Source organism: Podarcis melisellensis (assembly GCF_964234715.1).
Source record: "Podarcis melisellensis genome assembly, chromosome: 13".
NCBI lineage: Eukaryota > Metazoa > Chordata > Lepidosauria > Squamata > Lacertidae > Podarcis > Podarcis melisellensis.
Window position 1 is genome coordinate 3,980,085 of NC_138545.1, and position 26,630 is coordinate 4,006,714.

The 26,630-nt window shown below is 47.3% G+C and overlaps 1 protein-coding gene across 1 annotated transcript in view; it reads right to left on the reverse strand.

Moving 5' to 3' along the window:
- Window positions 1-4,057: 4,057 nt before the first annotated feature.
- The window catches only part of SLC2A4 (solute carrier family 2 member 4), a 52,595-nt gene continuing 30,022 nt past the window's right edge, over window positions 4,058-26,630 (reverse strand). Inside the window, exons 4-12 of the mRNA XM_081886868.1 lie at window positions 22,607-22,731; window positions 19,982-20,097; window positions 16,072-16,234; window positions 14,053-14,240; window positions 12,143-12,247; window positions 9,909-10,010; window positions 7,856-8,059; window positions 4,645-6,260; window positions 4,058-4,146 (exon numbers count right to left, since the gene is read on the reverse strand). Of these exons, the coding sequence (XP_081742994.1) occupies window positions 6,057-6,260; window positions 7,856-8,059; window positions 9,909-10,010; window positions 12,143-12,247; window positions 14,053-14,240; window positions 16,072-16,234; window positions 19,982-20,097; window positions 22,607-22,731 (1,207 nt within the window). The 3' untranslated portion in view covers window positions 4,058-4,146; window positions 4,645-6,056. The remainder of the gene's footprint in view (window positions 4,147-4,644; window positions 6,261-7,855; window positions 8,060-9,908; window positions 10,011-12,142; window positions 12,248-14,052; window positions 14,241-16,071; window positions 16,235-19,981; window positions 20,098-22,606; window positions 22,732-26,630) is intronic.

The window sequence follows — 26,630 nt, forward strand, 5'->3', positions numbered from 1 at the left end:
ATGAAAGGAATTTACATTTACTTAATTTACGGCTTCCCAAGGGAGTGTTTTTGCAGAAAGGAAGTTGCTGTTCCTGCTAATGTGGTGAGCAGGAAAGCATCAGACCTAAGTAACCACTGGTAGTGTCCAAAATCATTGTCCTGGAGCGAAGCCCAAGTCCGGTGTGTTTCACCACGGTTGCTAACAAACCACTGGGTCCAAAACATATCCTACCCCAGAGTTCTAGAAGAACTAAAATGTGAAATTTATGGTTTTCCACCAAATACGTAACTTGTCTCTTTAATTTTGGTGTTGGAACCTGAAAACAGGAAAGTGACCACTGTAACACAAGTGGGTTTGTTTTTTTTAACAAAAGGGAGCCCAGGATATTACAGGCCACTTTGCTCAATGTGCGTTCTGGAAAACTTAATGTATGTTTTGATTAAAGTCGAAATTTTCAAGGAAACAGAAGTCTTGCGGAAAAAGAATCGGCATCACTTCTGCAAAGGGAAGTCCTGTCTAGCCTGGTGCCGTTAATGGACATTACTATCTTAGGTTCATTAATTTCGGTGGTTTTCCTCTGAGGAGGACCTGGCTGAATGCCACTTGTTGTGTACTTGTCAAAAGCTTTTTGGAAGTCCAAAAGACTTCTCACCAAATTTCACAGCCATGGGAGCGGATAACAGGTCCTCTTAAAGTAGGAGTAGAATTAAATGGGCAGTTCTGCCCATGGAGGGCTGTAAGAAGTGGGGTGCCCCAAGGATCTGAATTTGGATTTATGCTTTTTAACATTCATAGATCTGGAGTTTAGAGGTCAGCAGTATCTAATGCAAATAAATCAAAGCTGAAAAAATGAGAAAGGGATTGTAAAGTGCTTCAAAAGGATCTCTAATCTGGGGTGGGCAGGCCATTAAAATGTGGCTCAATTTAAACTATTTTTAAATTTAGAATGCATCACTTGAGAGGGTTGTTTAGAAAGCAATTAATAAATTGATTATGATAAAAGTAATGCACATTGGGGCAAAAATGAATTCAGCTTCAGATATACACAAAGCAAGCTCTGTTAGGGAGCATTAGGGAAAAGATCAAAAATACAACTGCCAATATTGTAAATCCTTAAATCTATGGTGTGCTAATGCATGGAACACTCTGTACTGTTCTAGTCTCTGCATCTCAGAGATGGCATTGTGGAAGGAACTGGAAAGGCTGGAACATTTGGGGCTTTTAATTTGGAAAAGTGAGCAAGAGTTGACATGATCAGAGGTGTAAAAAATTATGTGTGGCTTGAGGAAAGTGAAAAGTTTGTCTCCTTTTCCAGAACCCAAGGAAGGTCAACCAAGGAACCTGAATGTTGGGACAGGCAAAAGGAACTACTGTTTTCCAACAGTGCATAGATAAAACCACAAATCTATAGTGTGAGCACAGTTGGATGCCTTTAAAAGGGAATTAAGACAAAATCATGGAAGACAGGGCTGTTGGTGTCTACTAGCTGCGATGGCTAGATGCCCTCATTAGTCTACTTCTGAATACCAGTTCTTGAGGTCCTGCTTGCATGCGTCCCAGAAGCAGCTGATTGCTCACCATGGGAACAGAATACTAGATTTCACGGGTCTTTGGTCTTATCCACTCCGAGGTTCTTGTGTCATTGTCAACATCTTGAACATCTCACTGGACATGCCCACATCATACGCCTCAACGTGGCGTTTGCAGCATTGCACTAACAGCATCTACCAGTAATAAATAATACCTTCCTGTAAAGACATTGTGGAGTCCAACATAACTGAAACATCATTTTTTTTGCTGGGATAATCTCAATTTTAAGTCCCTGGGAAGGAGCCACTTAGCTCAGGAGTGGAGGGTGTTGTATGCATGCAGGAAGTCTTGGGGTAAAAGACATGGGAGCTGCCGTTAATTCAAGTAGACACCGCTAGAGTACATGGGCCGGTGACATGGTTTAAGCCAAAACAACCCTGTATCTTCATGTACTGTAAAGGCCCAGCAAAATTAAGCAGCCTCAGTTGCTCTCTTTGGCAAAAACTGACTTTTTGCGGGTGGGAGAGTACAGCCAGTTTCTTTGCTCATATGCAAAAATACGTCCAGCAATGGGCTTGAGCATGGGTAGGCAAACTGAGGCCCAGGGGCTGGATCCGGCCCAATCGCCTTCTAAATCTGGCCCACGGATGGTCCGGGAATCTGTGTTTTTACAATGTGTGCTTTTATATAAAATGCATCTCTGGGTTATTTGTGGGGCATAGGAATTCGTTCATTCCCCCCTGTTAAATATAGTCCGGCCCCCCACAAGGTCTGAGGGACAGTGGACCGGCCCCTTGCTGAAAAAGTCTGCTGACCCCTGGGCTTGAGCAAATAGGGAGTTGTGCAACATAGGGCAAAATATTCCTTGAAAGTTGAGGAACAGGTCACAGTGATCAAGTGATCAATCACTAAAGAAGCTTGTGGCATTGTTAACCTTTCCAGAAAAGCAGGGGCAGTTGGAAGGCCCGTCTCTCTAGCTACGGAGTGCCAGGATTCAGACTTTGGAGAAGGAAAATATTAAGAAGTAGCGGCGCAGACTCAACTCCCCTATTATCTGTGTGGCATTTCGAACTATCCTGTTCCTTTTACCTTTTGGAACAGATTGCTTATGCATTAAAAATTTAGAACGAGAGAGAACAAATGTAAAGCAAGCAACAGCCGTATAAGAGTCTATTCTTTATATACAAATATTTTTTCTTGGAAATACAAACATTATCATGCGCACGCACACACAAACATGCCTGTAATCTCGAGAATCTCTTCCTCCGATTAAATACACAGAAAACAGAATCCTTTGCACAGTCCCGAGGAAATCCCTTTTTACAAAGTGGGTGTCCTTTTCCCCCCCTTTCTTGCTTCCATTTAGTATTTTGAGTGCTGGGTGGCTAACGTAGCCTATGGAGTGATGCAGTCCATTTGCTCTTGTTTTAAAAGCCCACCTTTAATAGAAAAGTAGTCCTAACCCACCATGGGGTTTAAGTGCCATGGTGAAAAGTGCTGAAGAATCAGTGCAAAGCTCAAACCACTAGAAAGTTCACTACACGTGTTCAATTCTGGATTGCTAAGATGGTGTGGACTCCCGATGGCACAGCTTCACGGGCCCTGTTCTACAACTTTAAAATCCCTTTATAATTTCCATCGCTCCCAGCCAAGAAACCCTGTGTTCCCACGCTCAGCGTGTTTTCAAAGATGTCCTTGCGAGGCTCAGGGTGAAAACCACCAATGGTTTCAAACCAGTTTGGCAATACCTGAAAACGACTAGGTTAGCCAGGTTCCCTGCGATTTAATACTTGCCATTTACGATTAATGCCAAACGATATAAATACATATCCTTGCAGCTGTTCTGCCTAGAAGAGAACTTGTTATTTCACCTTCCCAAGTATTGCCCTTGAGGTAGGGTGTGGGGTTGGGCTTCGTAACTGGTGAGGCCAGGACATTTTTCCATCTGGAACTCAGTTCCGGCACATCTCAGGTGAGTGCTATTGCAATTTTAAGACAGTGGCCATGTACACCAGCCTTTCTCGACCTGCTGCCCTTCAGATAATTTAGACTACAACTTCCCACCAGCTCAGGTTGCAATGGACCAAGAGGCCTTCCTGGAGTTCTTTCTCTCCTCCATTTTTGTTTTGCAAGCAAATTACCTTTTCACCTTCCAGAAAACCAAGCTATATATTTGGAAGCCACACTGAAATAAAGGAAGGGGAAATCCTTGCAGCAGATTCTCTTCTTCACACGAGAAGCCTTTTTGAACTGCTATGGACCATTCGTAGAGCCCTATAAACCACAGGGTTCTATGCGCTGTCCACGCGCTCTTGAGAGCAACAGGCTTCCATGATGGGATGTCCCCATCGTTTCACTGCTTCCTCATAATCTGGGAGGTTTGCGGGACCCTCTGGAGTAGATGGAAGGAGGTGAAATCCCGTTACACAGGTCCACCCACGTAACTTTAGATTCTGCTCATAGTGAGACCTCTTGGTTTATTCATGGCGTGTGGCAGTTTGCATTTCTCTGTGCCGTCACGCTAACCAAAGCAACCATGAGACCAGGGAGTGATTGCTGTAACATCCTCCGCAAGTGGCCTTGCCACTGGTTTAATATTCCTCGCAGGAGGGAGTTCCAGAACTGCAGAATAAGCTGTTGGGGGCAGCGGCGTAGCGTGGGTTGTCAGCACCCGGGGCAAGGCAAGTAATTTGCACCCCCTAACCCCTAACCTGCCGCCGCTGCCAGCTTCTTCTTGCTGCTGCCTGGGCTGGGGTATTTACGGTAAGGTAGCCACGGCAGCGGTGGCGGGTCTGTGTCAGGTGATCTGAGGCGAGTTGCCGCTGGCGCTGCCGCCCAAACGACGCCGCTTGCCTGGAGGAGGAGGAGGGCAGAGAGGCGAGGAAAATGCAACATGGCCCAGCAGCGGGGCTGTGAGGAGGGGCTCCCTGGCGCGCGGGGCCCGCTAAGAGCCGCTGCCTGCCGGACGCCTTCAGCCCGGACGCGCGCACAGCTCGTCGGTTCCGCGAGACATGGGGCTCTGCTACAGCCTGCACCCGAGGCTCTTCGGCGACTCCGGAGGCGGCGAGCGCGCCCCCCCAGATGTTGCGCCCGGTGCGGCTGGCCCCCCCTGCATCCCCCACGCTACGCCACTGGTTGGGAGTATCCGTCGAGATGGCCTTGACATTCAAAGCTGGAGAATGGGTGACACCTCCTCCTCTCTGCACCTACTCTTAGGCCACAGTCACGCTATGCAACGTTGAAAACACAACTGATGCCAATTTAAACAGTCATGGCTGCCCCCCAAGGATCCCGGGAGCTGTAGTTTGTAACGGATGCTGAGCGTCGTTAGGAGACCCCGCTAGTCCCTGTCCCGGAACTACAATTCCCAGAGTCCTCCATGAAGAGGAATTGATTGTTAAACTACTCTGGGAATGGACCTGGGGGGGTTTCCCAATGATTCGGCACCATTAGAAAACTACAGTTCCCATAACCAACACTGATTTAAAGTGCATGGGGCCTTGGTCTGTGCCCTTACTTCCCGTTCTGAGCTGTATCCTGACCCCCTTGCCCTACTTCACCCCGCCACCGAGTCCTCAACAGAGGAGTGTTTAGGCAACACACATGGTGGTTGCTAAACACGGCCAAGGGAGCCATTGTTGCTGTTGCTAGGCAACCACGGTGCAGGCGGAAATGGTTTTTGGGGGGGCTTGAGACCCCAGCAACATCACTACTGACCATATTACATCTCCATGAGCATCCAGGGATGTTTTTATTCATACCCACCCACCAGTTCTTAATTTCTAGAAGGAGATGGGTCTGCCCTCGGGCATAAAAGCCCTGACCCCTCCCCACACCCCAAATCGGGGTGATGGGAGAGGCCTGAGCGTGGCTCCATAGGGTGTGAGCGGGAAAGAACTCAGCACATGTTCTGGGGCACTCTTTTCTCAGCTGCTTGTGTAAGTCAGGGCTGAGCCCTGGCTCGATGCGGAAATGGAGTCAGCATATGAATAACCCGGAAATCGGTGAGAAGATTAATTTAGTCGCTGTCCTCAGAATTATTACTTCCACCCCACCTCCCCTTTTTCAAATTCAGCCTCTGCCTTTGAACTTTGCTTTCGGGGAGAATGTGTTTCCTGGATCTCAACAGCACCTCAGCCTCCCAGGGCGTCCGCTCTCAGTGCAAATCCCCCACGATCCTTTATTTACAGAATCGGAACTCGTGGCTCCTGGCTCGACGCCACGAGCTTCTTGTCCTCCGAAACAAAGAAAGTGGGGCGAGGGGCCTGTGTCCCCCACGCCCCACATTGCCCACCCTGCTTTTTATTAATGTTTTTCCTTTCTTTCTTAAAAAAGAAGAAGTTAAAAACGCATCCAGGCTAAAAACTGACCTAATGAAAACAAAGAAAAAAATAGGGTTCAACTCTGACCACGCGCCAGTAAGGCTTGTGGCACCATTAAAGTGCTAGGCAGATCCTGGTACCTCTTGCCAGCTACCCTGAACACCACGGTCCACATTTGCCGTGTCCTTTGGGCGCTAGGGTTCGCCGCCTGCCCAAACCCTATCATTCATGGGCGTCCGGGCTCAGTTCGTCCAGTTCCGTGTACGGCTTGATCTCTCGTTCTAGCAAAGATGGCGTCCGTCGGAATGTAGCGGCGATCTGGTCGAAGGTGCGGCCTCGCGTCTCGGGAACCTTGATGTACGTGAAGATCAAGAACACAAAGAGAAGGGCTGCGAAGATGAGGAAGACGTACGAGTGGAGGGCTCCCTGCAAGGAGGAGGAAGAGGAGAGCGTGAGAAACTGTAGCCCTGCCAGGTCTCGAACGGCGCAGGACCTCAAGCGCTCCACAGCTTAGGGGCCGCCACAGAGAAGGCCCTGTTCTCATACACGTCACCCCCTGAGCCTCCGAGGACGGGGAAACCACCCTGTTATAATAATTCTAAGGTAGAATCATAGAATCATAGAGTTGGAAGAGACCTCAGGGGCCATGGAGTCCAACCCCCTGCCAAGCAGGAAACCCCATCAGAGCACTCCTGACATATGGTTGTCAAGCCTCTGCTTCAAGACCTCCAAAGAAGGAGACTCCACCACACTCCTTGGCAGCAAATTCCACCGTCGAACAGCTCTTACTGTCAGGAAGCTCTTCCTAATGTTTAGGTGGAATCTTCTTTCTTGTAGTTTGGATCCATTGCTCCGTGTCCGCTTCTCTGGAGCAGCAGAAAACAACCTTTCTCCCTCCCTCCTCTATGTGACATCCTTTTATCTATTTGAACATGGCTATCATATCACCCCTTCACCTCCTCTTCTCCAGGCTAAACATGCCCAGCTCCCTTAGCTGTTCCTCATAAGGCATCATTTCCAGGCCTTTGACCATTTTGGTTGCCCTCCTCTGGACACGTTCCAGTTGGTCAGTGTCCTTCTTGAACTGTGGTGCCCAGAACTGGACACAGTACTCCAGGTGAGGTCTGACCAGAGCAGAATACAGTGGCACTATTACTTCCCTTGATCTAGATGCTATACTCCTATTGATGCAGCCCAGAATTGCATTGGCTTTTTTAGCTGCCGCGTCACACATAGGTCTCAGATATCAAGTAAGGTAAAGGTAAAGGTACCCCTGCCCATACGGGCCAGTCTTGACAGACTCTGGGGTTGTGCGCCCATCTCACTTAAGAGGCCAGGGGCCAGCGCTGTCCGGAGACACTTCCGGGTCACATGGCCAGTGTGACATCGCTGCTCTGGCGAGCCAGAGCTGCACACGGAAACGCCGTTTACCTTCCCGCTGGTAAGCGGTCCCTATTTATCTACTTGCACCCGGAGGTGCTTTCGAACTGCTAGGTTGGCAGGCGCTGGGACCGAGCAGCGGGAGCGCACCCCGCAGCAGGGATTCGAACCGCCGACCTTTCGATCAGCAAGTCCTAGGCGCTGAGGCTTTAACCCACAGCGCCACCTGTGTCCCAGATATCAAGTAAATGTTCCTAAATGTACAAGGCAAACACAACCATGTGTCTGAAATAGTATCAGAGAGCAATCCTGAAGCCATTTTGACTCTCCCAAATAATCCTCTGCAGTAAGGCAGGAAAATGGGGAAAATTGTCTTTTCACTTACAAATCCTGTCTTAAGGGCACATTTGTGTATGAATAGGGTGAGCTTGTGACCTGGACTCAGGACGTAAAGTATTAACCATCACAAAAGAATGGTCAGGCTGCCCAGGTAATGCAGGTAATCAGTGACCATTATCAGGTATCCTGGCAGACAGGATTTCTGCTGAAGACTGCCTCCTTCTGTGATGTAGGTATGATGTTTTGGACTACAGGGTGGGCGATTTCAAGAGTCTATATAAGGGCTAGCGGCTGAAACTCACCTCGATCGAGGGGAAGCTCATCCCAATGATGAAATTGCAAGTCCAGTTGGCGAAGCCGGCGACGGCCATGGCAGCCGGGCGGGGACCTTGGCTGAAGAGCTCCGCCACAATGAACCAGGGAATGGGTCCCGGGCCGATCTCAAAGAACGCCACAAAACCAAAGGTGGCCACCATGCTGAGGTAGCTCATTGCCGGCACACGTTCCTGCGGTGCGTGGAGAGAAATGGGAGGCGCTGCGTCAACCCGCTCGCGACCAAATGTGTCGTATACATATGTAAAATATGTACCTCAAGTTACAGACGCTACAGGTTACAGACTCCACTAACCCAGAAATAGCGCTTCAGGTTAAGAACTTTGCTTCAGGATGAGAACAGAAATCGTGTTCCAGCGGTGTGGCAGCAGCAGGAGGCTCCATTAGCTAAAGTGGTGCCGCAGGTTAAGAACAGTTTCAGGTTAAGAATGGACCTCCAGAACGAATTACTGTAAGTACTTAACCCGAGGCACCACTGTACTTTAAAACTAGGAAAATGAAATCAATGGCAAAAGCCAGGGATACCCTCTCCGCCCTAGAAGAAGAAGAAGAGTTTGGATTTGATATCCCGCCTTTCACTCCCTTTAAGAAGTCTCAAAGCGGCTCACAATCTCCTTTCCCTTCCTGCCCCACAGCAAACACTCTGTGAGGTGAGTGGGGCTGAGAGACTTCAGAGAAGTGTGAATGGCCCAAGGTCACCTGGCGGCTGCATGTGGAGGAGCAGGGAAGCAAACCCGGTTCACCAGATTACGTGTCTATCGCTCTTAACCATTACACCACACTGGCTCTCAAGTATCTTACTGGCTCTCTCTAGTATCTTGCCTTTTATGTCCAAGGCATATGCGAGCGGTGCCAGATTTACGTATAAGCTAAACAAGCTATAAGGGATGCGGGTGAAACCACAGAGCTTAGGGCTTGCCGATCGGAAGGTCAGCGGTTCCAATCCCCGTGACGGGGTGAGCTCCCATTGTTCAGTCCCTGCTCCTGCCAACCTAGCAGTTCGAAAGCACCTCAAACTGCAAGTAGATAAATAGGTACCACTCCGGCGGGAAGGTAAACGGCGTTTCCGTGCGCTGCTCTCGTTCGCCAGAAGCGGCTTAGTCCCGCTGGCCACATGACCCGGAAGCTGCACGCCGGCTCCCTCGGCCAGTAAAGCGCGATGAGCGCCGCAACCCCAGAGTCGGCCACAACTGGACCTAACGGTCAGGGGTCCCTTTACCTTTAAACAAGCTATAGCTTAGGGCCCCACTCTCTTGGGGGCCCCCAAAAAATGTAAAGGAAAAAAACAACCTGGATGTACATTTCCAAAATACAAGATAAAAAACGGATAGAACAAAACCTACATACAGCAGCAGTGTTTTGTGTTGTGTAGGCTCCTGGGATGTAAGTCATGGGCCCCGCCTGCTAGCCTGCTCCCTAAAATATCACTGGTTTGCTCCTTTCTATATAGAAGGTGCCTACATTCTGCATGGACTGGTTGTAACAATTACTTTGATAAAATACATACTTCGTTGTGTGCAAATGGCTTTAGATACCTATTAGGTCCATAAATTACCATATAGTAAGGTCACCAGTTTTTTTTCAATGAATCCGGGGAGACTTTTCAACTTCAATGGAGTACTGATTTGTAAATCTGGGGACCTTACCATATAGCATATATTCAACACAGAAAAACAATGACAATTTGTTGTTGACAAAGGACAGCTGGACATACAAAGGGCCCCATTACCTTCAGTAGCTTAGAGCCTCATCAAACCTAAATCCGTCCCTGTATGCGAGAGCGGAAACGATGACCCATAGATGAAATAGCCCTAACAGAAGATGAGTCAAATCAACACTGGATAGGCCTAGGGCATCCTGGTGCCCTCCAGCTGTTTTGGACTACAAATCCCATCATCCAGAGCCAGCGCAATGCTGGCTGCGGATGATGGGATTTGTAGTCCAAAGTAGCTGGAGGGCACCAGCCGGGTGAAGGCTGTCCTAAGGCCAATGAAGGGTTATGTCCTGTGCCCAGTTACTCACCGTCAAACCCTGGGCCACTGTCATAAGGATGGCACACACGGCCATTCCCGCCAAACCCAGCATATGCAAGGTCCGCCGACCGGCTCGCTCCACCAGGAACACCTGGGGCAGAGAAGAAAAGATGAAGACGGTCGTGAGAAAGAGGTGGAGAGAAGAACTACCGACGAAAGAGGAATGGAGGATGAAATTGATGGACTATGCAGAGTTAAATAAAATTAACAGGAAGGATTCGAAACCTGCGGGACCAGAGATTCTCAGAAGACTGGAGTAAATTTGCGAACTATTTGAGAAGCAATTGTGATGAACAGATTACGCTAGTAGGATTGCAAGACGTTTTGTAAGGTGAATTATTTGAAATACTGCAAGAAAGATAATGAGGAGAATTATTAGTTAAGGATAATTAAATGTAATATAATCATAATCATAATAATTTTTATTTATACCCCGCCCTCCCCAGCCAAGGCCGGGTTCAGGGCGACTAACAAGCAATAATAAAAACAAGTTGAAAGAATACAACTTACAAAACAAATTTAAATTAGAACATTAAAATATTGAAACATAAATATATTAAAATGTAGCCTCATCGCAGGAGGAGAAAGGAAAAAGGAAAAAGAAAGAGGGGGAGGGAACCAAATTGGCTCCAAGCCAAAGGCCTGGCGGAACAACTCTGTCTTACAGGCCCTGTGGAAATAAATCAGAAATTATCAGAAATATAGAAATTAAGAAATGCATAATAAGCGACAGAGAACAGAAAATCATCAGAGGTGTTGATGGAAGTCTAAAAACATTGTATAAGATGAGAAGTTATGTCGTATGACTGTTGGAACTGATATGTTAAAAAATTAGTAAAAATGTTAAAAAAAGAGAGAGAGAAAGAGGTGGAGAAGAGGAACAACTAAAAAAGGAAAGAGGGGTTCAGGCAGTCAAAGGCCTTGCAGAGCAGGAGGCAATTCTTCCAGAGATTGGTGGACTCCAACTCCCAGCAGGCAGCATGGCCCAATGGTCATGCATGATGGGAGTTGTAGTCCAACAAGCAACATCTGGGAGACAACCACATTGGTCCAAACTCGCAGCCTTTCTCAACCTGTGGGTCCCCAGATGTTGTTGCTGGAAACCACGTAAGTGCTCTTGAGTTCGAATCCTGCTTGCGGGTTTCCCACAAGCAACTGGCTGCCCCCTGTGAGAATAGGATTCTGGGCTAGGTGGGACTGGCCTGATGCCGGGGAATTCCTTTTATGTTCCCAATGCTTATAATATTATAATATTATAAATAATATTGCTATTATTAAAGGTAAAGGGACCCCTGACCATTAGGTCCAGTCGTGAACGACTCTGGGGTTGCGGCGCTCATCTCGCTTTATTGGCCGAGGGAGCCGGCATACAGCTTCCGGGTCATGTGGCCAGCAGGACTAAGCTGCTTCTGGCGAACCAGAGCAGCGCACGGAAACGCCGTTTACCTTCCTGCCGGAGCGGTACCTATTTATCTACTTGCACTTTGAGGTGCTTTCAAACTGCTAGGTTGGCAGGAGCAGGGACCGAGCAACGGGAGCTCACCCCGTCGCGGGGATTCGAACCGCTGACCTTCTGATTGGCAAGCCCTAGGCTCTGTGGTTTAACCCACAGCGCCACCCGTGTCCCACTATTGCTATTTTTACTTTTTATTAAATGCGTATAAAGATTGGCCGGGCAAAAATGACTGCATCAATCAGGGGCTGCTCCAATCAAAAATTCTATACAGAATGGGAATGCATAGGGGAATACATGAAGAAATATGATGTTAAAGCAGAACTCTTAATAGGCAATTGTTAAGCATGTAAGGACAAAAGAAGTAATTATAATTTAACAGTTTTCATGCTATTCTATTTTATTAAAGCAACTAGAAAAAATATTATGATGGGAAAATCTCATACGGGGGAAGGGAAGCAGTGGGAAGGAGGGGAGGGTTAGGTTGAATTTGGGAAATAAAATAAGATATGGGACAGCAAAGGAGATAACAGATTCTTATAGAATAGTAATATATTGTAACCAGAATAGAAGTTCAAAAAGGGGAAGTAAATGTATTTTTAGTATTTTCATTATTGTAATAGTTATTATTATTTCTTATTGGTAGAAGGCAATGTTAATTTAGGCTTCTTCGTTTTGCTGTCTGTATAATTTTCGTAAGTCAATAATAAATTTAAAAAATTATAATAAAACATTTGCCAGGCATGGATACAGCAGCAGGAGGTTCTTACCGAAACAACGGTGAACACCGTGTTCACGGCGCCAGCCCCGATGGTGGCGAAGATGGGTTTGTCCAAGCCGGCCTTTTTGAAGATGTCGGTCGAGTAATAAAATATCTAAGAGGACAGAAAGAGAGAGAGAGAGAGAGAGAGAGAGAGAGAGAGAGAGAGAGAGAGAGAGAGAGGTGTCAAATGACAGTGTCCCCCAGCAGGGCTGGCCCAAGACATCTTGCCTCATGGCTGGACCAACTCTGCCCCCTTCAGAGCCATCTAACACCCCCCACAAAAAAAATTCCACTTCCTTTCCTGCTCCTGTTCAACACTTTCTTAACTGCTCAACACCTACTTTGTCTCTTTTTTCACCCTAAAAATGTTAGCAGTCTGGAATAGAGTGATGCAGGGAGGGAGCTACGGCCCAAGAGAGGAAAAGAGCTGTGAAGGAAATGTTGTTGTTTAGTTGTTTAGTGGTGTCTGCCTCTTCGTGACCCCCTGGACCAGAGCACGCCAGGCCCTCCTGTCTTCCACTGCCTCCTGCAGTTTGGTCAGACTCATGCTGGTCGCTTCCAGAACACTGTCCCACCATCTCGTCCTCCGTCGTCCCCTTCTCCTTGTGCCCTCCATCTTTCCCAACATCAGGGTCTTTTCCAGGGAGTCTTCACTTCTCATGAGGTGGCCAAAGTCTTGGAGCCTCAGCTTCAGGATCTGTCCTTCCAGTGAGCACTCAGGGCTGATTTCCTTCTGAATGGAGAGGTTGGATCTTCTTGCAGTCCGTGGGACTCTCAAGAGTCTCCTTCAGCTCCATGGACAAAGACAACAGGCGAAGGGAATAGCTGCTTTAAATCTCCAGGGCCTGATGAGATGCACCCAAGGGTGCCAAAGGAGCTTGCAGGTGTCATCTCAGAACCTCTGTCTATAATCCCTGAGAATTCTTGGAGAACTGGGGAGGTCCCTGCAGACTGGAGGGAGGCAAACGTCCCCCTCTTTGAGAATGGGGAGCGAAGCAAACTTGTTTTCTCCTGCTCCTGAAGGTAGGATCTGAACCATCGCGAGAAAGGAGATCCTGACTAAACCTCAGGAAGAACTTTCTCACGGTAAAAAAGGTAAAGGACCCCTGGACGGTTAAGTCCAGTCAAAGGCGACTCTGGGGTTGCGGCGCTCATCTCGCTTTCAGGCCGAGGGAGCTGGCGTTTGTCCGCAGACAGCTTTCCAGGTCATGTGGCCTGCAGGACTAAACCGCTTCTGGCGCAACGGGACACCGTGACGGAAACCAGAGCGCATGGAAACGCCATTCACCTTCCTGCCACAGCAGTACAGTGGACGCTCGGGTTGCGAACGTGATCCGTGCGGGATACACATTCACAACCCACGGCTACGCACGCACGGGTTGCAATTCGGCGCTTCGGCACTTGCGCAAAGCACAATTTAGCGCTTCTGCGCATGCACGACTCCCGAAACAAGGAAGTAACCCGTTCTGGTACTTCCGGGTTTCGGCAGGTCCGTAACCCGAATAAACGCAACCTGAAGCATCTGTAACCCGAGGTATGACTGTACCTATTTGTCTACTTGCACTTTGATGTGCTTTCGAACTGCTAGGTTGGCAGGAGCAGGGACTGAGCAACAGGAGCTCACCCCGTCGCGGGGATTCGAACCACCGACTTTCCGATCGGCAAGCCCAAGAGGCTCCGTGGTTTAAACCATAGTGCCACCCGCGTCCCTCTCACGGTATGAACCGTTCGGTGGTGGAACGGACTCCTTCGGAGAGTTGCGGGCTCTCCTTGGTTGGAGGATTTTGAGCAGAGGTTGGGTGTCAGGGATTCTTCGGCTGAGACTCCAGCATTGCGGGGGGCTGGACTAGATGATATCTCGGGGTCCCTTAGAACTCGACAGTTCTGTGATTCTTCCTCCCCCTGCAGCAAACTCACCGCGTTGACGCCAGAGAGCTGCTGCGATAGCTGCAAGACCACGGCGATCAGCAGGGGCTGGCGGTAGATGCGGCAGCGGAAGAGTTGCGCGATGGAGACTTTGCGCTCCAAATCCATCCTCCGTTTCTCCTCTTTCATCTCTGTCAGAGCCGCGGTCACGTCCACCTGGCCGGTCAGCCGCTTGAGACCTGGAGGGGGAAAGAAGAGGGGGCGTCACTGTGTGTTTTGGGGGGAGGTTGAACACGAAGCGAGAGAGATAGGAGGCTCGGGGGCGGCAGACGCGAAGAAAGGAAGATTACGTGTGAGGGATCGAACAGAAAACTGCCAATATCGAACAATGGCGTGATTCGAATCTGTGGCCCGACTGTATTTGGAGAACTGTGTGTGCAGTTCTGGGTCTCCTTGCCCCGTAAAAGATATTGTAGAGTTGGTCGGCTGAAAACACAACTCTTCCTGCTGGAACTGATGGCTACACAATTAGAAAAAAAGACTATGGAACTTTATTTTGATACAGTGGTACCTCGGGTTAAGTACTTAATTCGTCCTGGAGGTCCGTACTTAACCTGAAACTGTTCTTAACCTGAAGCACCACTTTAGCTAATGGGGCCTCCTGCTGCTGCCAGAGCACGACTTCTGTTCTCATCCTGAAGCAAAGTTCTTAACCTGAGGTACTATTTCTGGGTTAGCGGAGTCTGTAACCTGAAGCATCTGTAACCTGAAGCGTCTGTAACCCGAGGTACCACTGTATATGATTACAAGCCGTGAGACGCTTATATACACAAAGATGGGAAAATTCATCATTACCTACCATGGAGGAATGGCTGGTTTAAAATTATTGGACCTAGCCGAGATGGCGAAGTTGATGTGTTTAATCAGAGAAAAACCATCGCCAACATTTACTAAAGACTGGAAACTTCTTATCGTAAAGGCTTTTTACATGAAAAAGAAAATGGGCTTATGATATCTGGGTTTGAAGATTGAAGATAAGGTTTATAGAAAGTGGATTTGTTAGGAGTGGATGTGTTGAATAATTTTCTGCTTATAGTGACAGACAAAAAAAAACAAACACAGAAGTTCTCTTTTTTTCCTTTCTCTTTCTTACTGTTTTTCTTTTCCCTTCACGTTCCCCACCCTTTTTCTCTTCCTGGTCTGTGTTTTTATTTAGGTTAACTTTTCAGTTTTGATGAAAAGGTATCTGACATTAGCCGTGGTATTTCCCCCCAATTTTTTAAAAAATAAAATCTCTTTAAAAAGAAAAGAAAATGATGTTGTAGTCACGTGAATTAGCCTGCATTGTGGGGGGCTGAGCTAGAGAACTTTGTGGGGATTCCTCTCTAACTCGGGAAGAAATGGAGGCAGTGAGAGATTTTACTTCCTTGGGCTCCATGATCACTGCAGATGGTGACAGCAGCCACAAAATTATAAGATGCCTGCTTCTTGGGAGAAAAGCAATGGCAAACCTAGACAGCATCTTAAAAAGCAGAGACATCACCTTGCCAGCAAAGGTCCTTATAGTTAAAGTTTTGGTTTCCCCAGTAGTGATGTATGGAAGTGAGAGCTGGACCATAAAGAAGACTGATCGCCGGAGAATGGATGCTTTTGAATTCTGGTGCTGGAGGAGACTCTTGAGAGTCCCATGGACTGCAAGAAGATCCAACCTCTCCATTCTGAAGGAAATCAGCCCTGAGTGCTCACTGGAAGGACAGATCCTGAAGCTGAGACTCCAATACTTTGGCCACCTCAGGAGAAGAGCAGACTCCCTGGAAAAGACCCTGATGTTGGGAAAGATGGAGGGCACAAGGAGAAGGGGACGACGGAGGACGAGATGGTGGGACAGTGTTCTTGAGTTTGACCAAACTGCGGGAGGCAGTGGAAGACAGGAGGGCCTGGCGTGCTCTGGTCCAGGGGGTCACAAAGAGGCGGACACGACTAAACGACTCAACAACAACAACAACTCTCTAACTCGACAATTCTATGAATGGGGGAAAGGCAGAGGGAATGGAGACAGGGAGATCTCACTTTCTTTGGCCTTGGATTCCTTGTTGCGGATGATGTAGAGATATCGGGGGCTCTCTGGACAGAAGGGGAACATCAGGAGCTGGAGGATGGAAGGCACGACCGAAATACCCAACAAGAGCGGCCACAGCTCACTTGTCCCCAGAAGACTGTCCAGACCAAACACCTGTTGCACAAAAAAGCCAGTTAGACACCTGACATATTTCTTGTTTCATTCATTTTTCAAAACAGATTTTGCAGGTTCCAGGGAACATGCCCCCCCCCCGCCCAGCGCACCCAGTTCTGGACAGAACAGAAAACACAGGAAGGACATTTTCGGCCATACAGTGGTACCTCAGGTTAAGTACTTAATTCGTTCCGGAGGTCCGTTCTTAACCTGAAACTGTTCTTAACCTGAAGCACCACTTTAGCTAATGGGGCCTCTTGCTGCCGCCACGCCGACAGGAGCCCGATTTCTGTTCTCATCCTGAAGCAAAGTTCTTAACCTGAACAAAAAAAATTCCTTCCAGTAGCACCTTAAAGACCAACTAAGTTAGTTCTTGGTATGAGCTTTCGTGTGCATGCACACTTCTTCAGATACACAGTGTATCTTCAGTGTATCTGAAGAAGTGTGCATGCACACGAAAGCTCATACCAAGAACTAACTTAGTTGGTCTTTAAGGTGCTACTGGAAGGAATTTTTTTTGTTTTGACTATGGCAGACCAACACGGCTACCTATCTGTAACTATTCTTAACCTGAGGTACTATTTCTGGGTTAACGGAGTCTGTAACTTGAAGCGTATGTAACCCGAGGTACCACTGTAGTTGTAAACATGATTCCAGACGATGCCAAACATTTGAATTTTCAACAGAGAACATCAGGGCACCAGATTTCCACAAAGCCATCAGCTAGATGCAATGGTTCTCAGCCTGTGGGTCCCCAGATATTGTTGGACTACAACGCCCATCATCTCTGACCACTAGTCATGCTGGCTAGGAATGATGGGAGTTGTAGTCCGACCACATCTGGGGACCCACAGGTTGAGAACCACTGAATGGGTAGGCAAGCTGAGGCTTGGGGGCTGGATCCGGCCCAATCCCCTTCTCAATCCGGCCCGCGGACGGTCCGGGAATCAGTGTGGTTTTACCTGAGTGTCCTTTTATTTAAAATGCATCTCTGTGTTATTTGTGGGGCATAGGAATTTGTTAATTTCCTCCCCTTCAAAATATAGTCCGGCCCCCAACAAGGTCTGAGGGACAGTGGACCGGCCCCCTGCTGAAAAAGTTTGCTGACCCCTCAGCTAGAGCCTTCATATCCTTAGCCAATTCCCCACGATAATGCGATACCCCATACTTTTTGCGGCCACACAGAGATACAGTCGTACCTCAGAAGTCGAATGGAATCCGTTCCGGAAGTCCGTTTAACTTCCAAAACGTTCAGAAATCAAGGCGCGGCTTTTGATTGGCTGCAGGAAGCTCCTGCAAGCCAATCGGAAGCCGCGCCGGACATTCGGCTTCCGAAAATTGTTTGGAAACGGGAACCCTCACTTCTGGATTTCGATCGTTCGGGAGCCACTTTGTTTGGGAGCCAAGGCGTTTGAGATCCAAGGTATGACTGCATAGTTAAACTGCGGTACTCCTTCCCATAGGAAAAAGTGATGCCAACTAATTTGGATGGTTTTAAGAGGACTGGACAACTTCACAGAGGAGGAGAGGGCTACCAGCAAAGATGGCTATGCTTCTGCCTCTGTGAAATTATTATTATTATTATTATTATTATTATTAATCAGGCCATTGGACTGATCCAGCAGGGATCTTCTCATATTCTTAAATGCCCCAGGCTCTTTCAGGTCTGAGCTATGAGCAGATACTGAATATATTTTCTAATCCACTCTATTCCAATGACTTGGGGCGGATTTCAAAAACTGAGACGCCCCTTTCTGTTTTGAATGCCGGCCAGGCAAGCATGGAGGAGAGACCTGGCCTCTTCCTTTTGCCCAAACGAGACAGGCAGCGTCTTCTGCCAAGTTCCCCAAACACAGCGCAGAAATAGGTTCTGTCTGGCAGCCAAATCCCTCCCTGGAGCTGTCCGTCCACCTCACCACAACTTCCTTAAAGATTTTCACAGGCCCCCCCGTCCGGCATGACTTGTGTTCCGATTGCCTGGGGAAGTGTCAGTCATCCAACGTGGGTTCGAAGAAACGGACAGTGGTCATGCAGTCCCTTGACTCTCATATTGGGGTCTGCCCCATCACTGGCCTAGGACCCACGTACCTACGGGACCGCCTCTCCTGGTATGCCCCGTGGAGAGGTCCACAAATGACAACAACTTGGAGGTCCTAAGTTGCAAGTTGGTTAGATTGGTCTCAACTAGGTCCAGGGCCTTTTCAGTAGTGGCCCCGACTTGGTGGAATGCTCTGTCCCAAGAGACTAGGGCCCTGCGGGACTTGACATCTTTCCACAGGGCCTGCAAGACGGAGCTGTTTCCGCCTGGCCTTTGGTTTGCACTCGGTCTGACCCTTATGTTTCCCTCCCCTTATGGTCTTGATTAATCAGCTACTTTAAAATGAGCCTGCATTTTAAATTGCATTTTCAGCTGTATTTTAAATTGGTTTTGTTTGTTTGTTTATTTTTCCCTTCTCTTTTTCCCATATTATGTTTTTACTGTGATTTTATTGGTGTTAGCTACCCCGAGCCTGGCTCTGGCTGGGGAGGGTGGGGTATAAATAAATAAATAAATATTATTATTAAAACCCTGTATAGTCTGTCACTGCATCAGAAAACTCAACAAAGAGATTACAGTGGTACTTTGGTTCTCAAACGCCTTGGTACTCAAACAACTTGGAACCCAAACACTGCAAACCAGGAAGTAAGTGTTCCGGTTTGCGAACTTTTTTCAGAAGCCGAACAAGCTCTGCTTTGAGTGCCACACTTCCGTTTTGAGTGTTGCGCTGAGGTCTGTCTGTTATTTTGCATATTTGTTTTTGTGGCTTTTTTGTGGTTGTTGTTCTTGTGACTGTGTGGAACCCAGTTCAGCTACCGACTGACTGTGTGACTGCAGTACATTGCTTTTTTGCTTTCATTTTATGGATCAATGGTCTCGTTAGGTAGCAAAATTCATGTTAAACTCCTGTTTTAGGGGTTGTTTTCCAAAGTCTGGAATGCATTAATCTCATTATGCAATTCTGGGCTGCATCAATAGGAGTATAGCATCTAGATCAAGGGAAGTAATAGTGTCACTGTATTCTGCTCTGGTCAGACCTCACCTGGAGTACTGTGTCCAGTTCTGGGCACCACAGTTCAAGAAGGACACTGACAAACTGGAACGTGTCCAGAGGAGGGCAACCAAAATGGTCAAAGGCCTGGAAACGATGCCTTATGAGGAACGGCTAAGGGAGCTGGGCATGTTTAGCCTGGAGAAGAGGAGGTTAAGGGGCGATATGATAGCCATGTTCAAATAATAAAAGGATGTCACATAGAGGAGGGAGGGAGAAAGGTTGTTTTCTGCTGCTCCAGAGAAGCGGACACGGAGCAATGGATCCAAACTACAAGAAAGAAGATTCCACCTAAACATTAGGAAGAACTTCCTGACAGTAAGAGCTGTTTGACAGTGGAATTTGCTGCCAAGGAGTGTGGTGGAGTCTCCTTCTTTGGAGGTCTTTAAGCAGAGGCTTGACAACCATATGTCAGGAGTACTCTGATGGTGTTTCCTGCTTGGCAGGGGGTTGGACTCCATGGCCCTTGTGGTCTCTTCCAACTCTATGATTCTATGATTCATTAGCAGAGCCCTCTCATTTTCCTAGAATCTGGCCAATGGTGGTTTACGCACTGTTGGGGTTGGGCTAGATGACCTGAGGTCCCTTCCCGCTTGACAGTCCTAGGATTCTACGCTACCTGTGTGTGTGAGGGAGAGAGGGGGGAATTGTTCTTTACCTGGGCAATGAGGATGCCAATGACGATGGCCAGCTGATTCAGTGTGCCCAGCGCCCCGCGAAGGTTGGTAGGGGAGATTTCGCCCACGTACATTGGCACCAGACCCGAAGCAAATCCTTGCACGGAAGAAAACATAGGATCAGTCTGGGAAACAGCCAGAAGAATGTGACAAAACAGGAGCTGTCATCAGAAGAATCAGAGAACTGGAATACTAATAATAATTTATTTATTCCCCGCCCATCTGGCTGGGTTTCCCAGCCATTCTGGGCGGCTTCCAGCAAAATATTAAAATACAGTAATGCATCAAACATTCAAAACTTCCCTAAAGAGGGCTGCCTTCAGATGTCTTCTAAAAGTCAGATGCTTATTTCCTGGACATCTGGTGGGAGGGCATTCAACAGGGAGGGAGCCACCACCGAGAAGGCCCTCTGCCTGGTTCCCTGTAACCTCACTTCTCGTAGGGAGGGAACCGCCAGAAGGCCCTCGGAGCTGGACCTCAGTGTCCGGGCAGAACGATGGGGGTGGAGACGCTCCTTCAGGTTTGAGGCTGTTTAGGGCTTTCAAGGTCAGCACCAACACTTTGAATTGTGCTCGGAAACGTCCTGGGAAACAATGTAGGTCTTTCTGGAACGGTGGTATGTGGTCTCGGCAGCCGCTCCCAGTCCCCAGTCTGGCTGCCGCATTCTGGATTATAGTCATGCCTCGGTTTACAGACACTTCAAGTTGTGCGTGTTTGGGATATGGATGCGCCAAAACCTGGAAGTACTGAACGGGGTTACTTCCGGGTTTTGGCGGTCGCGCATGCGCACAAGCGCTAAATCGAGCTTTGCGCATGTGCAGAAGCGCCGAATCACAACCTGCGCATGTCCAGACGTGCTGCTGCGGGTTGTGAACGTGGATCCCGCATGGATCACGTTCACAACCTGAGCGCCCACTGTATACAGGACCAAGGCAGTTTAGGGCTTTAAAGATCAGCACCAACACTTTGAATTGTGCTCAGAAATGTCCTGGGAGCCAGTGTGGGTCTCTCCAGACCAGTGTTATGTGGTCTCAGCGGCCGCTCCCAGTCCCCAGTCTAGCTGCCGCGTTCTGGATTAGTTGCAGTTTCTGGGTCACCTTCAAAGGTAGCCCCACGTAGAGCGCATGGCAGTAGTCCAAGCGGGAGATAACCAGAGCATGCGCCACTCTGGGCAGACAGTCCAGGCAAACAGAGAATGCCTTTTCTCCCCCTTGCTAAATGAGACTGGCTTCCTTCCACAGATGACTCCAGGAAGCCGCAAAACAGGGTGGGAAAGGAAGGGCCCCCTCTTATTCTTCGCAAGGCGCAGTTCTGCCTTGGCACCGTGTCCCTGGGCACGCACCCAGCCTTGCTGACGGGAGCGATGACTCTTCAGTCCAAAGGTTCATCCAAGATTCTCGTCTGCTGCGGCCGTTACTCAAATGTTCCCTCTCTGCGTCTGGGAGTTTGTCACGTTACGTCCAGCCGCAGATGATGATTTCCGGCTGAGTCACACAGGGAACAAACCAGCAGTCGCTTTGGTGAAGCTTTTTCTAGTCTCAGGGAACCACATGGCCATGGTGGGCGGAGCCAGAGTCAAAAGGGGGCGGAGCAACTAAATTAATAGTAGACGTTTGTAGGCTAATTTCTCCCAGGGGTGGGTCTACCATGAAATGAATGATGCTCCAGTCCAGGGTGGATAAAAATCAATGATTAAAAAAAACAAACTAAAGAAATCGGATTTTTTAAAATTTACAGAAATCGGATTTTTTTCTTTAAATCAGATTTTTTAAATTTAAATCGGATTTTTAAAATTAAATGCTTTCGGAGGAAAAATCTTTCCAAAGATAGTTTTCTGTTTAAGTTACATTATCGTCCAAAGGCTATTCATCAGGAAAGAAGGATTTGTTTAAAGTTTTTCATGTGTCCTAAAACTCAATCTAAGTTTTTTATTTAAGAAATTGTTTAACCACAGCAGTTAACAAATGTGGATACATATGCTATAATGCTATTGTTTTAGTTAAACAAATTGTTTAGATTGTTATTAAGGAAATTGTTATTTTTCTCCTTCCAATAAAGTACAGCAGAAAAGTTGTTGAAATATAAACAGTTCACTTATTATACCTCACAATAATTTCATCATGATCTGCCTATCTATTTCTAATAGTATAACCAAACCAGTGATTTTTGATATAACTGTAAAAACTACTCTGAAAATTTATTATTCCAAAAACGAAACCCTAATCTGGTTGTAAATATTGAGACTGGACCAGCAAGAATGAGTCTTTCTGTATAACCCAGTGCAGCAATTTTAATCGAGACCCGAGATGTTAGAAGATCTGAAGGTGGCAGGGTGATTGGCCGCATAAAAACACAAGGTGGGAACGCAAAATATGTAATGTGACAAAAGCAAACCAATAAATCCCCTTCCACAAACACATTTAAACGAATAACCAGCCAAAGGACAGGTTAGAGAGAAACATTTTTGCCTGGCCCCACCGACAAAAATATATCCAGGTTTTCTTCTCTGTTCCCACTAGCATCACTTGTTCAAAACCTGTGTGTCCTTTCATAGAATTGTTAGACGGGACCCTCCAAAGGTCATCTATCCCAACCCGCTTCCTTACCTGAGAAAGCCCCAATCAGGAACCGTCCGATAATCATCATCTCGTAGGACTTGCCGAGTTTGGCCAGACCCATGAAACCGCCGCCGAGGAAAGCCAAGCCATTGTTCACAATCATCGCCCTCTTCCTAAAAACCACAGAGGAAACGAAAGCGTCTGTTGTTGTTCGGCTAGTTTCATTTCGAAGAATTGAATACGGTTTCATTCATTTATTTATTGCAATCATATCCCCCACACCTCATCTCGCGACAACCTGGCGAGGTAGATTATTAGGCTGAGAGGCAGGGACTGAATCTCAAGGTCACCCAGTGAAATTTCGTGGCTGAGTCAGGATTCGAACCCTGGTCCCGCAGAGCCTAGCCTGACACACTAACCACTACACTGACTTACGACTCAAATCCCCTTCGAGATTGGTCAAGGGACTCTGCTGTGAAGAAAGGTTGCAGCACTGAAGAATTATTATTTTTTTAGTTTAGAGGAAAGGCGAGGAAGAGGCGGAAACATTAGACATTTATAAAACTATGCGTGGCGTAGAGAGAGCAGGTAAAGTTGTCCTCCTCCTCTCAAAGCACCAGAACTTAAGGACATTCAACAAAGCTGTGGAAGATTCAGATAAAAGAAAGTCTTTCTTCACAGAGCGCGGCGTTAACCTGCGGAACTCCTTGCCACAGGAGGCAGAAATGGCTACCAACCTGGGTGCCTTTAAAAGAGAATTGGGCAAATTTACAGAGGCCACAATGGCCATGTTCTGTCGCCACTGTCAGAGGCATCTTGTGGAGGCAAAGCTTCTTTGGCAATCCCTCATAGCCGAGTAAGATTGTCTTCCATAAACACGGTTTTAACAATGAGTCCGTTGTGGAGGCCAATTATGGATCCACACATCTTTCCACAGTGGGGACATTGGTTTCCGGGCGGGAGTTGATCACGGTGTGGATTTGCCAAGCGTGCCTTCCTCTTAGCACGTTTCTCCCTTGCGTCCTGAGTTCGAGTGTCCTCAAAGCCCATGACACCTTTGGTAAAGGCTGTTCTCCAATTGGAGCGCTCGCAGGCCAGCGCTTCCCAGTTGTCGGTGTTTATACTCCATTTTTAAATATTTGCCTTGAGAGAGTCTTTCAACCTCTTTTGTTGACCACCAGCATGACGCTTTTCATTTTTAAGTTCGGAATAGAGTAGTTGCTTTGGAAGACGACAATCAGGCATCTGTACAACATGACCAGTCCAACGAAGTGGATGTTGAAGAATCATCGCTTCAACGCTGGTGATCTTCGCTTCTTCCAGTACACTGGCATTAGTTCGCCTGTCTTCCCAAGTGTTGTGTAAAAATTTTCAGAGACGCCGTTGATGGAATCTTTCGAGGAGTTGGAGATGGTGTTTATAAATGGACCCTATTTCACAAGCACACTGTAAAATTGGCAGTGCAATAGCTTTGTAAACAAGCATTTTGGTTTCCCTGCGAATGACCCGGTCCTCAAACACTCTGCACTTCAATTGGGAGAAAATTGCACTCGTAGAGCTCAGGCGATGCTGGATTTTGGCAACAATATTGGCCTTGTGGAAAGATAACTGCCCAGGTAGGAGAAGCGATCAACATTTTCCAACGTTACATCATTGAGTTGGAGCATAGCCATATTGCCTAGCAGACCTCGGGAGCCCTCTCCTCTTCCATGAATTGGCCCAATCCTCTTTTAAAGCCACCCAAGTTGGTGGCGGGTGGAGGAGGAATTAAAGAACCTTTTAATGAGGGTGAAAGAGGAGAGAGCAAAATATGGTCTGAAGCTCAATATCAAAAATCGAAGATCATGGGCACTGGGCCCATCACCTCCTGGCAAATAGAAGGGGAAGAAATGGAGGCAGTGAGAGATTTTACTTCCTTGGGCTCCATGGTCACTGCAGATGGTGACAGCAGTCATGAAATTAAAAGACGCCTGCTTCTTGGGAGGAGGGCAATGACAGGCCTAGACAGCATCTTAAAAAGCAGAGACATCACCTTGCCAACAAAGGTCCGTATAGTTAAAGCTCTGGTTTTCCCAGCAGTGATGTATGGAAGTGAGAGCTGGACCATCAAGAAGGCTGATTGCCGAAGAATTGATGCTTTTGAATTCTGGTGCTGGAGGAGACTCTTGAGAGTCCCATGGACTGCAAGAAGATCCAACCTCTCCATTCTGAAGGAAATCAGCCCTGAGTGCTCACTGGAAGGACAGATCCTGAAGCTGAGGCTCCAAGACTTTGGCCACCTCATGAGAAGAGAAGACACCTTGGAAAAGACCCTGATGTTGGGAAAGATGGAGGGCACAAGGAGAAGGGGACGACGGAGGACGAGATGGTGGGACGTGTTCTGGAAGCTACTAGCATGAGTTTGACCAAACTGCGGGAGGCAGTGGAAGACAGGAGGGCTTGGCGTGCTCTGGTCCAGGGGGTCACAAAGAGGCAGACATGACTAAACGACTAAACAACAACAACAACAACAAGAAGTTGTTGGCCATCGCTGCCTGCTGTGGTGGGTAGTTCCACAGGTTAATTCTGCAATGTGAAGAAGGGTTTTCTTTTATCTGCCCCCCCGATCCTCAGGCCGTGTCTAGAGAGGATCTCTAAAGAGCCGTCCAAACAATATTTTATCTCCGGATTATCAGTGCCGGGAGATAATCTTGCCCTTTAGACATCCCTCCCTAACGTTCAGATCGGGAGATAAAGAGCGAAGGCTGGCAAGTCTTTTTGCCACAGCGTGATGGGCTGGATCCGGCCCACGCACAGCAAGCTAGGCTGTAGAAGAAGAAACGATTACGCGTTCGCTGGAAAAAACGAGGGATTAAAATCCCAGCTCCAAATTGCAGCTTGCAAATTGCCTCTGAGGGCACAACCTGCAGGAGCGTAAAATCAAAGTTAAGTTTATACAGGTCTTAACCGCTCGCTGGAAGCATTTTTTGTGCCGGCAAGCCAATCTGGACATGTCAACACTGATCTGTTTAAATCTCTCTTCAGCCTGCTGTGGGTTTTAATTTATCGTTTAAACGGTTTCCACCGCTTTTATTTCTAACTTTCATATTTATAGAGGCCAATCGGAGTACAAATGCCGTTTTCTGATAATAATTCCTATTTATGTCTTGACTAACGAGATTTACGGGCTGCTTGGCTGTCGTGAAACCTCGAAGCAGGTTACGGGAAGTATTAAGACTATCAATAAAATAAAGAAATAGAGTTTTCGTATTTGTTGTCAATCGCTTAGAGGTTTTCGGACCGCCCAGCGGTATATAAATCACATTTTCCAAGAAGACTTCTGAGCTATTTGCTGGTTACTTTCTGGCAAAATTTAAATACTGCTGGATTGTCCTAAAACATTGAAGCAGGTTTCCAAGAAATATTAAAATGATTAATTAAGATGATGGTGAGGACTGGGCAAATTCACGGCAGTGGAGAGGGCTATCAGTGCCTAATAATAATAATAATAATAATAATAATAATAATAATAATAATAATAATAATAATAATAAATTATTTATACCCCGCCCATCTGGCTGAGTTTCCCCAGCCACTCTGGGCGGCTTCCAACAAACTATTAAAATACCGTAGTCTGTTAAACATTAAAAGCTTCCCTAAACAGGGCTGCCTTCAGATGTCTTCTAAAAGTCAGATGGTTGTTTATGGCGTTCCACAGGGATTTAAAAACACTTTAAAACACTTACAAGATTAAAAGGATCAACAGCAGACAAAAGAGAGATCAAAACACATCAGTGTACCGTATTTTTCGCTCTATAAGATGCACCAGACCACAAAATGTACCTAGTTTTTGGAGGAGGAAAACAAGAAACAAAATATTCTGAATCTCAGAAGCCAGAACAGCAAGAGGGATCGCTGCGCAGTGAAAGCAGCAATCCCTCTTGCTGTTCTGGCTTCTGGGATAGCTGCGCAGCCTGCATTCGCTCCATAAGACGCACACACATTCCCCCTTACTTTTTAGGAGGGAAAAAGTGAGTCTTATGGAGCAAAAAATATGGTACATATTTCTGGAAAGGTTTACCTAAGCGAAAAG